We start from the raw sequence: 12,428 nt of genomic DNA, 5'->3' as shown, positions 1-12,428 counted from the left end.
TGCCAGTTCTCATGTTTTATCAAGAGTCTCATGATAGTTGGTGCTTTTACTTAAACTCTAGCTCCTGGATTCATGAGAATGCTATTTTTTGTTTAAAAATAAAGGTAAGTTTCTAGCCCTCATGGTTGCAGAGAAAAGCTTGACGATGCAAACCCTAAAGGATCCATCACCAGAAAGCAAATGAAAAGAACCACAGATCAGATTTTAAAAATCTGATTTGTAAGCCAATCTCCTGATTTTGGAGAGACCGAGGGCTTGTCTACACATACAGCGGTGCAGTGGCACAGCTGCACCAATTCAGCTGCACCACTATAGCACTTAGTGAAGACACTACCTACGCCGATAGGAGAGCTTCTCCTTTCGGGGTAATTAATCCACCTCCCCAAGAGGCAGTAGCTATGAATCCCTCCCATCAATGTAGCACTATTTACACTGGTGATTAGGTGGCAAAATTGCATTGCTCAGGGGTGTGGATTTTCCACACCCCTGAGCGGCGTAGTTATACCAACATAAGTCTGTAGTGTAGACCAAGCCTAACTCCTGAAATCTGAACACTTGGTCTTGACAATATTGTTTACTACCAAATATAATATTTACTATTGTGATTCCTACTGACATCTGTGGGCTTGCTTCAGTGTTGCCATGCACCTTTGCAATCCAGTGCAAAGTGGCTGTAAAATGATCCCATTGTGAAATGGTACCATTTTACAGCCACTTTGCATTGACTTTGCACTGGTATAAATGACTGCACAAGAGGCAGGGCAGTAGCTAATCAGCCTGGCTATATGGTTCTATTCACAGCAGTACACACACACCAACAAATACAGTAAGGGTTTGTAGTACAAATCACACTTCCGTGCATGAAATTCCTTTGCATTTTTGGCTTTGCTGTGTGATAGCACAACAGGGCTGTTGTTGGGCTTTTAGCAGAGCTATTTATACATTGTGCTTCCTACAGAGGGCCTCTTGCTGTCGTGTTCTCAACAATGTAGTCAGTCTTAAAAAAGCAAATAAGTAAAAAATAAAGTGAAATGAAATAAAAGAACTTTCTAAGTTTATTCAAATCCTGAAGGCTGAAAACACAAAGAAGAACAAAGTGTTGTCAAATCACTCAACCACTATTGTTTTACGTTCAGTTCAGTTCAGTGGGTACAGCGGCTAAAAAAAGGCTGTCTTCTGGATTCCAGGCTTGCGGCCCATTGAAGTCAATGAGATTGATTGTGTAAGAGCTCTGGGATTGGGGTTCTGGTGGCTGGTGTTTTAAAAAAATGAAACAACTACGATCTCTTCAATTGCCTCTCCTCCTACCTTTTGCCCTACCACAATGTATGGGAGGAGTCTGACTGATGCCCTCCCTTAACACATACATACACACATGTACCCTGCAGCATTCTTCTTCCTCCAACAGGAAATTGAGGCCTTCCAAATCTGAGCCACTCCTCCCCCTCTCTCTTCATGTGCAGGTCACCCTGTGAAAGCTAGTGCATTCCCTCCACAAGGGAGAGAAGGAGTGAGTAGTCATCCTTTCCCAGTCCAGCCTCAAATGCAAAAGAGGCCTCCTTGACACAAAATCTTTCAATAGTCAGCTGCTCGGCAAATCCAGAGACAAGTCCACTGTATGCAAGCTGCTAGTCTTCAGACCTTCCAGAAAGCAAGCCTTTCCTAGAGCAGCAGCCTGAGGTGCTACTGTCAGGCATGGTGAAGACATTCCGACGATAGTCCTGGGAGATTTCAGCAGCCATATTGACAACCCCTCCAATGCAATGGCCTAAAACCTCTTCACCACATTTTCCATTTTTAGTTTCTCATCGGTAACATCTGGCTCTACACAAAGAGCAGGTCATGCTTTGGACCTGAATTTTGAACAGGACTTCGCTATAGATTCATTGATTTTGAGCCCAGCCGTGACTATTAGATCATTTCTTCTCACTTAAAAAGGGGAACCTGACCTGATATAGGGGACACAAGAAATGACCCCTATGCTGGATTGACCATCACCTCCTTCAGGCTGGTTTCCAGACAAAAAGGAATGGCCGGGACCCAGTCAAGTCCAAAACATACTTGCAGGTAATTCCACCCCACCAAAATGCCATAGGATAGAAGCTCTGTTGAGTCACTGTGACCACTCATTAAACACAACCATTGATGTTCTAGCACTGGGATGCCTGCACCCTCATCATTGCTCCCATAGATCTCAGTGGTTCTCTGCAAACCTGTAACAGAAGTAGAAAGGACGAAAATTCAAGTGTTAGTGATGGAGAACAGAAGCAAATGCAGACAGGCGGTAGCACAAGCAATTCTTGTGAACCTACCCTCAGGCATGAAACATGCAAAGAACTCCCACCTCTTCTCCACCTTAGCAGCCATAAAGTCACAACCCGCTGGAGTGTTTCAGTCTATGAATCACCTTGTTTAGCACAGGGTGTCCCACTTCAGTCCCAGAATTGAGCACTTCCCACTACAAAGAACTATCTGCCTGACTTTCTGAAGAAAATCACCCACATTTGAGACTGCTTCTCCATTCACCAAGAGCCATACGATGAACACAGAGCTGACAACACAATAACTTGCCTCTCTGAATTAGGTCCTATCACACAACAGAAGTCCTAGAGGTGCTGAAGGAAAATCCAAATCAGCTCCTGAAACTCTAGTCCATTCCCTTTTTAAGTTTGAAAAAGAGAGCTGAAAGCACCTGGTGACCTCTATTCTGCTATCTTCATTGCTTCTCTGTTCTATACTGGGTCAAATTCAAGATTTTGGCCCTCATCCACAACAGCTATTTTACCCCAGAAATATGGGACCACCAACCTCAAGGATGGGAGTCACATAGAGAGGACAAGGTTTCTCAGGAACTGGCCCATAAATCTGGAGTTCCCACCTGGAAGAGACCAGGCTGACTAAAAACTTCAGCACTTTCAGAGCAAAATGCTAAACCCACTTCTTTTCCTTAACCATCCTAGAATAGAACCACATTAATGAAGTCAGCAAAGCCTAGTCCCTGCTGACTAGCGGGAAGAGAGAGAGGAACGTCTCCAAGTGTGCACTTGTTATTTTGGGACCCAATCTGATACCACAGTGATGGGGACCACATAAGAACTTAGATTGGTGGGTAGATGAAAGCCAAGTCAGGCTGCAGGGAATTCATTTGCCTTAGTCCAACCCTCTTCTAGGCCCTCAAAGGGCCCTGACCGTTCTTCCTACTACACCAGCCCTGATCATCCTGAGGATCAAGTCAGCCGGCACGAGCTCCACTCTGTTGCAGAGAGGGGCTCAGGATTTGGCCCATAATGTCTATGCAATGTTTTGTGCTAGTCCTGTTCTCCCAGCTCTAAGCCCTGTCCTGTATATTGTATTACTGTAGTGCCTAAGAGCCCTAGTCATGGACCAGGACCCCAGTGTGCTAGGTGCTGTACAAACTGATCAAAAAGACAGTCCCTGCCCAAAAGTTTATAAGCACAAATTACAGCATTGCATTGATTATTCACATCCTGTTTCAAAAATGCCAGTTGTGTCTGGGTTGTCTCCCAGTATCCAATATTCTAGCTCATCTATTTGTACCTTTTGAAGTGTTCTTCAAAAATGGGTGTTTTACTGCTATCACTATACCAGGGGTTCTCAAACTGGGGGTCAGGACCCCTCAGGGGGTTGTGAGGTTATTACATGGGTGGTCGTGAGCTGTCGGCCTCCACCCCAAATACTGCTTTGCCTCCAGCATATATAATGGTGTTAGATATATAAAAAAGTGTTTTTAATTTATAAGTGTGGTCACATTCAGAGGCTTGCTACATGAAAGTTTGAGAACCACTGCACTATACCCATTATTATTCACCTCCTTTGGTTGATATTCTTCATTGGCATCACCTTATTAGATTGCTCTTTACTGGCTGTTTCAAAATGGATCTTTTCAAAGGAGTACAGCTCATGTTAACTATGAACGTCAATTTTGTTTGTTCTGCAGGGGCTATGCAGTCCTATACATGGTCACTCACATACACTGTGACAACAGCTGCTGGGTCACCTGCTGAAAACTCGCAACAGCTGCCCTGCATGAGAAGTCCTCATGTGCCTTCTTCATCTGTCACACACAGGATACCTGTTTACCCCCACAGAGAGGAACACGGGTAGGTCACTTTCCAGTTTGTTTATTTGAGTTTTAAGGACTAGTCTAAATTTGCAATAATTTTTTTTTCAAAAGCAGTTGGAATCCAACTGCTAGAATCTGTGTCCTGAGGGAATAGATCTTCATTGCAGATGTGATAGTGTTGTATGGTTATATGGTCTCTCACATATTTCCATTTATGCATTTAAATCATAATGCTAGTCATAAATACAAGGAAACCTGGAAAATAAGTTCTAAAGGGAGAAGGACTGGATGGATGATCTAATTAGGTTTCTTTCTATCTCTGATTCCTATTATTCTATGTCAATGGCCTAGATATGTCAAGGAAAGCTAACCTTCCTTCACCGAGCTAATTGCTAGTCTCACAGGACAACAATTTCCAGGGTTTGGAAAGACAGACAATTTTTGTACTAGAAGGAGGATTGAACATAACAAATGTGTCAAAGCCTCAGAGTAATGCTGACCAATGAAAATAATAAACAGTGACATAGCACAATTTATTAAAGATCTTGGAGCACTTTACAAACTTTAACACAGCCTCACAACACTCCTGTTCCAAAGCAATAGCCATTCTGTATATTCCCAACTTATAGGGCTCTGTATCAAGCTCAGAGAGCTCCTCTGTCCCTTCCACAACTAGCCAAACACCATAACAAAATCACCCATTGGGCAGGCCCGTGCATGTACCAGGATTAGGAGTGTGGGAAATGTTGTTGATAGCTTGCATGCAACAGAAGGTGAAGACTTCTTACTGAATTCCTCAAGCTCTGTCCACAGTTTCCATGTGTGGACATGCCTACCCCATGGTGGAAGATTCGAGATTCATTGCTTTGTGGAGAGCCAGCACAATGTCTATTCCCCACTGAGGGCTTAAGTGATGCACAGGGCTCTGGTCCTCGACCCGGGCTGAATTTCACACAAAATGCAGATCCTTAGCCTGCCAATATATCTGAATGGAGAGAACCTCTTCTGACTTTTCTAGAACAATTTCTGCTGGAGCTACCAGTCATCACTGAAGATGGATACCCTCTGGAATGCAAAAGCTTTGCAGAGTATTGATGAGGAAGGCACTTTAAAGGGCTCAAGAGTTTTTACACTGACTTTTATTTTACCACGTAACAGGGCTTAAGACAAAGAGTCAAGCTCAGAGTCATTTTGAGTCATGCTCAGAAAATGTAAATGTATCTTTTTGTACTTGGGGCCAGTCATGCAAAACAAAATGAAAGCTTCATGATAAAAGCGGCTTTCTTGGAAAATAAATATTGTGGGATCATTACTGCTTCCCTCTGAATTTGCAGTGGTGACAATAATAGATAATACAAGACTCCAAATCTTCCTGGGAAGATGCTGAGATAGTGACATTCAGCTGTGTTTTAAATGAAGGGATTAATCAGACATTTCTTAATTAGCCCAATTGTACTGATGGAAGTATTGAAAGTGGCAGGAGTGTAACTTCTTGTTGTGGTCTTTTCTTTTCTTTTGAGACACTATGTAAAATTCTTTACTCCTAAAGCCCAGTTACACTGTCCAAGATGGGAAGGGGTTAGTGAGACTTAATCTGGAGAGTAGGTGGAAAAGTTGGAAACCTCGAGCACATAAGACCGATGTGCACCAGTGTGCAAACATCCTTTAACACAGTCAGAAAATATTGTTGCAAAATACCAAATGAAGAAATTATATTGTGTATATCAATGGCACCTCCTAGGAGAGAGTGTGGAGGATAACAAGACAGAAACTGCTTCTCTTTCTTCTACGAGCTGCAAGAGTCACGCTAACAGCAGCATGGAAATCCTTGTAATTGTCTGCCCCGTGGGAGGTCTTGGCAACTCTGCAGTACCAACCTTTGTCCTGAAATCATCCGTAGTGGCGTGGTCTGTGCGCCACTTGCCAGACAAGTGCTATAGGCACCTTAGGTGCCAGGCCCGAAGGCACTGGCAGGTTCCAGTTAGACTCTGCTAGCTGCCTCCAATCACTGTGTTCTGCCCAGGGGCCATGAGAAAGCTTGCCTGTGTGACCTAATGCCTTCAAACTGCCCTGGAACCTTCCCTGTCTGGTGACCTATATCCCTTCTGAGCACGAGGAAAGGAGCAGCAGCAAATTCACCCTCATTCACACTACCCTCTGTTGGCCTATTACTGCACAGGTAATTAATCACAACCTCCCGATTACCCAGTAACTCCAGATAGCTTTAGGTGATCTGAGAAATCCTGGTAATGAAGTGCAGACATCAAAGACTGTCTCTCCTGTTCTCTCAGTGCCCACTTTGCTGGGCCCAGGCAGCATGAAGGAGGAAGCTGCCTGTTTCAAATGCAGAGGGGACCTGAAATAGATTAGGACAAGGAGACTACATGGGTGAGACTGAGACTGGAGGCTGATGGTGTGGGTGGGAGGGGAAATTGGGAGCTGAAATGCGGAGAGACTGGGATTAGATGAGCACGAAGACTGAAACTGGTCCAGGGAGTCCAGAGGGGTGAGACTGAGGCTTCGTCTACTCTTAAAATGTTGCAGTGGCACCACTGCACCTCTGCAGGGCTTCAGTATAGACACTACCTAAACAGAGAGGCGGGATTCTCCCATTTATGTAGTGAATTCACCTCCCCTAGTGCTGTCTTCATGGGGACTTACATTGGCTTTGCTACTACTTAGGGGTGTGGATTTTTTACACACCCCTGACTGACATAGTTAAGACAAAATAACTTTGTAAAGTAGACCAGGCCTAGGACTTGCTGGGCAAGAAGATTGGGACTCAGATGAGATGCCTTAAGAGTGGAGACTGGGACTGGCTAGTTGAGAAGAATGGGATTGGAATGAGAAGCCGGGGTGGGGAAGACACAGGACTAGGACAAGGTTGGGTTGGAGGACATGGAACAAAAAGGATCAACTTTGGGGGAACAGACAGAAGAGTCTGTGGCTACTAGAGCACATCCCCTCCAGAATCTGAAATGGAAACCAAGATTCCTGAGGCTTGTCTACATGGCGTGGCAGAGCGCACCAGAGGGGTGTGATCTGCAAAGTGCCCAGCTGTGCTGTGTAGACCCTGCTGGCACATTCCAAAAAGTACCTAGTTTGTGTTAATGTGACCTAGGGACCTTTTAGAATGCATCAATAGAGTGTATAGAGGGCAGTTAGAGTGCAATATGTTTGAACACTTTAAAAACATACCCTTTTATGGGGGAGCAGCAGTGACCACCAATTTGGTCAACTTAATGTACCCGCTCTACACACAAGCACATCTTACATAATTTGAAAGTTTATTATGTCTACCTTAAGATAACATATGATGGGGAGCTGTCAAGTGGTGCCATTACCATAGAAACGGGGGTAAACAATGACACCATCAACATGTTAAAATGGCCACTTTGAAATATTTGCATTTGTTTCTGTTATTATTTCAAGACATAAAAATGGATTTCAAAGCATCACAACAACAATCTAAAGGCTAAAGCAAAATCTAATAATAAATTAGTACAGGTATCATTGAACTATAATAGCACTGGTTACATTTCTAGTCAACATCATTATTATCTTGTTATAAAAAATAATAATAATTGGAGATATACCTATCTCCTAGAACTGGAAGGGACCTTGAAGGTTATTGAGTCCAGCCCCCTGCCTTCACTAGCAGGACCAAGTACTGATTTTTTGCCCCAGATCCCTAAGTGGCCCCCTCAAGGATTGAACTCACAACCCTGGGTTTAGCAGGCCAATGCTCAAACCACTGAGCTATCCCTCTCCCTATGAGAATAGTGTAGCTGAAGTCAACTTATTTACATCTACTTACTATAGTGTGTGCACAGCACTGAGTTGACTGCTGACGCTACCCCGTCGACTCCGCTTGTGCCTTTCATGGTGGTGGAGTACCGGAGTCGACAGGAGAGAGCTCAGGGATCGATTTTATCACGTCTACACTAGACATGATAAATTGATCCCCGATAGATTGATCACTACCCGCCAATCCGGCAGATAGTGTAGATGTTCCCTAAGAGACTCAAAAGCCATATTGGCACATATAGCATGCAGAACCATTCTTGTGTCCACTTCCTCTTGAGTATTGTACAAGGCTTGGGCTTCTTCAACATCTCTATTGGGGTTGGACTTTGCTACCTGACCATTGGAAAAGCCTCCAGCAAGAAGGAGTGTTTGTGGGCAGAAATGGTGTCCCTAGCCTCTGTTTGCCAGAAGCTGGGATTGGGTGATGGGGCATGGATCACGTGATGATACTGCCTGTTCATTCCCTTTGGGGCACCTGCCATTGGCCGCTGTCAGAGGACAGGATACTGGGCTTGATGGACCTTTGGTATGACCCAGTATGGCTGTTCTTGTGTTGGGTATATTCCTACATTCTCAGGTGCATTTTGAACCATGTATTCACAGAGGAATTTTACAAGTGACTGCTTGTTGGATGCCACGTTTAGAAACTTTTTCCATGGAGGCACAGGGCATTCACCAATCACCTGGTTTTTCTTGCGTCCAACTTAGATCCTGTCCAGTGCTGTCTTTCTGCAGTTTTAATAGTGTTACTGTTGTCACATCTCTCAGAGACTTCAATTACAGAATTAGCTTTGTGAAATCCTAGGACCTGCCTCAAGAACTCAGCAGCCAGTTCACTGAATGTGTGGAATTTATTTGTCTCCAGCCATCATTGTATGACAGCCATGGCATCTCTGATGTATATGGTGATTTCTTTGTTGCATGCTCTTAGCTCATGGATTCTTTCAGCTTGAGCTTCCAACTGATGCACTAATTCAGCGTTGTGTGTTCTCATTGTTTCATCAGCATGGAAGAGGGTCATAGGCACAGGTCCTATTGGATGACTAAGACAATTGCCATTGAAACATCATCTCTGCATCTTGCTAAAGATAGGGCCCCGGGAAAAACAATTTCTGCACTTATAGCTGCTGTAAGTGTCCCTCCTTTGCCAGATTTAAATTTGGTCTTTTGGGCCATATTAGCAAATGTTTTGATGCCAGTTTTCTTGCCTGGGCTGAAGAAGCTACGTATCCATCAGAATCAAGTGTACCTCTCCTAAATCTCTCCATTTGTTTTTCACTAGCATCTCCTATTTTCAGTAGAGACTCTTGTACATTTAATGTTACATGAAGTCTAGTAGATATGTTGATAAGCACCTCTGGATGTGATTCAGGGTCAAATGGGTTTGTCATATTGTTGATGACATAGTTGGTAAAGCTGTAACATAGTCTTCATCCCTCTTCAGTGCAGAGCCAAGGACTTGTTTTGTGGACTTTATCTTCACTTCTTTCTCCTATAGCTTTTGCTTATAACAGGACATGTTTTGTGAGGGGCATCTGATGAGCTGGCTACTTTCTTCTAAGTCCTACAATCCGACTGCTGCCTTTTGAGTCTTTGATGACAGTTTTCTCTGTTCCCATGTCAATCCAAATTCCTTTGGAAGAACCAGGAGTCTGACACACAGCAAATTCCCCAGATTCAAAGGCACTGTGTATTACTTCAGGGAGAATTACCATAACAAGAATGTAGATTGGTATCTAACTGGCATAGTTTGGGCCTATTTGCAGTAAAGAACTATGGAAGCCTGGCACGCTGTGTGTGTAGGTGAAGCTTCCAATCCTCCTGTCAGCCTTCATAGAATCATAGAACTGGAAGGGACCTCAAGAGGTCATCTAGTCCAGTCCACTGCACTCAAGGCAGGACTAAGTATTATCTAGAGCATCCCTAACTGGTTTTGTCCAACCTGCTCTTAAAAATCCCCAGTGATGGTGATTCCACCATCTCCCTAGGCAATTTATTCCAGTGCTTAACCACTCTGCCAGGAAGTTTTTCCTAATGTCCAACCTAAGCCGCCCTTGGTGCAATTTAAGCCCATTGCTTCTTGTCCTATCCTCAGAGGTTAAGAAGAACAATTTTTCTCCCTCCTCCTTGTAACAACCTTTTATGTACTTGAAAAATGTACAGTCTTCTCTTCTCCAGACTAAACAAACCCAATTTTTTCAATCTTCCCTCATAGTCATGTGTTCTAGACCTTTAATAATTTTTGTTGCTCTTCTCTGGACTTTCTCCAATTTGTCCTGAAATGTGGCACCCAGAACTGGACACAATACTCCAGTTGAGGCCTAATCAGCACGGAGTAGAGTGGAAGAATTATTTCTTGTGTCTTGCTTACAATATTCCTGCTAATATATCCCAGAATGATGTTTGCTTTTTTTGCAACAGTGTTACGCTGTTGACTCATATTTAGTTTGTGATCCACTCTGACCCTCAGATCCCTTTCCGCAGTACTCCTTCCTAGGCAGTCATTTCCCATTTTGTATGTGTGCAACTGATTGTTCCTTCCTAAGTGGAGTACTTTGCATTTGTCATTATTGAATTTCATCCTGTTTACTTCAGGCCATTTCTCCAGTTTGTCCAGATCATTTTGAATGTTAATCCTATCTTCCAAAGCACTTGTAACCTCTCCCAGCTTGGTATCATCCGCAGACTTTATACGTGTACTCTCAATGCCATTATCTAAATCATTGATGAAAATATTGAATAGAACCGGACCCAGAACCGATCCCTGCGGGACCCCACTCGTTATGCCCTTCCAGCATGGATGTTTAGAAGTAGTACCTGTGTAACCTAAAGAAAATGATCCCAGAGCTTGAACATAGGCGACAGGGTACCATCCCCATGTCAGAAATTCTCCAGTAATAGTAGCATATGCTAAGCTATAGCATCATCAAGCTCTTTAATGACATGTTGTAAGGACTCAGTGTCTTCAGACTCAAACACCTTTTGAGTGTCAGCCAACATTTGCCAGACAGATGCTGGAACTGCATGAGTACCTCCTCCCTGCTCGTACCATTTAACAAATGAATAAAGTTTCAGAGCACTCAGGGCCTCAAATGTGAGAATCAAGCCATGTACAGCACAGCTGAATTGCTTACCAGCAAGCATTTGATCTGCAGCACAAGCTGGATGCACATCTGAATCAACGAGAAGGTCTAGCAATCCTGCATCTCCCCAAAATTTCCCACTACATGCAATAAAACAGCACAGGGTGTAATACCGCCCAGGTGAATCACACTGGAACCAAGTTCATTTGGGAGAATTCATTTCACTTGCTGAGCATCAGCATTCAGCTGCTGATCCTTGGTCTGAATGGCATGCTGCTGCCCTAGAGCTACTAAAATATAACCGTACATTTTAGCATTGTAGTATAGACTATGGCCATGTCACTTGATCTGGCATCCACAATAGGTGCATAGGCAACTGTTGGGTAGGTGCTTTTCTTTGTTGCCCACTTGTGGTAGGAACCAGTCCAAAATGGAATCACCCAAGTGTGAACAATATCAACATATTTTGGTACTGGTAAGACATCACAAGGCAGTAGTCTTAAAAGGAGAGATCTTGGACAGTGGTCATCTGTGACAAGGTGACAAGAGTCTATTTTCTCAAGTACTTTTTCACAATGAGTTGGTTCTGGGTGTGTTCTAGGTTTTTTAAATGCTGCACACTGAACAAGAGACTCTGATTGCTCAGGGAGAGTGACATTTCTTTTCCATGCTACATCCCAAGAGCATTCCTAAACTGTGGACAGACTTGACCAGTGGTGGGTGTAAACCTTCCACAAAAAGAGACTGCACCATAGAATGATGTAAGAAAGCCAAGGCTTACCACTGACCACCAGAAAATCTGTTGTTGACTTTGAGCCTCATGCTGCCCTGCAAAGGGGAGCAAGAAGCAAAAAGACCCCCCAAAGGTGGGTTGCAGTAGAATAAATGTGTGACAACTCCATGGCATGCCCCTGCCTGTCCTTACAAGGAGGCTGAAAAAGCCTTGTCATGTGGACACCACATGGTTGAAAATATGTGAGTTTGGAGGAGTGAAGGCAGGGACAGAGCTGCTACCATATACAGCATGCTGTCCTAGGAACATGCTTAATGCAGTGCTGAGCGGAAATGCAATGATGGTCTGACTGACATTATCTGCCCCAGAGATAGAGCACAGGCATGGCAGGAGGAGTTATGCTGCCATCGGGAGGAGTTGTTGTGCAGAGGCCTACACTCTAAGTTGTCCAGGGTAGTAAAAGTCCAATTCAGACTGTTCTATAAAATTGTTTGGAAAAAGGTATAATAAGGAGACAGAATAAATGAGTCCAAACCAAAAGATCTACTGAAACCACCCAAGAACGGTGTTGAAATCATGACCACTAAACAAGAGAATGGAATTGAAAATCAATGGACCAAATCTGGGGTGTCAGCAAGCAGGCCTAAATAGGAATAATAGCTCATCCCCTCATTATTGTGTTTGCTTTCATCCCCTTTTGGGGTCATTAAAAAGAGACTTG

The 12,428-nt window shown here is 43.7% G+C and overlaps 1 protein-coding gene across 1 annotated transcript in view; it reads left to right on the top strand.

Moving 5' to 3' along the window:
* The window catches only part of RFX4 (regulatory factor X4), a 103,097-nt gene that overhangs the window by 72,862 nt on the left and 17,807 nt on the right, over positions 1-12,428 (top strand). Inside the window, exon 16 of the mRNA XM_044980652.1 lies at positions 3,959-4,121. Within this exon, the coding sequence (XP_044836587.1) occupies positions 3,959-4,121 (163 nt within the window). The remainder of the gene's footprint in view (positions 1-3,958; positions 4,122-12,428) is intronic.

This window comes from Mauremys mutica, chromosome 1, assembly GCF_020497125.1.
Source record: "Mauremys mutica isolate MM-2020 ecotype Southern chromosome 1, ASM2049712v1, whole genome shotgun sequence".
NCBI lineage: Eukaryota > Metazoa > Chordata > Testudines > Geoemydidae > Mauremys > Mauremys mutica.
Note: the sequence above shows the minus strand (reverse complement) of the source record. Positions and strands in the feature narration are given on the sequence as shown.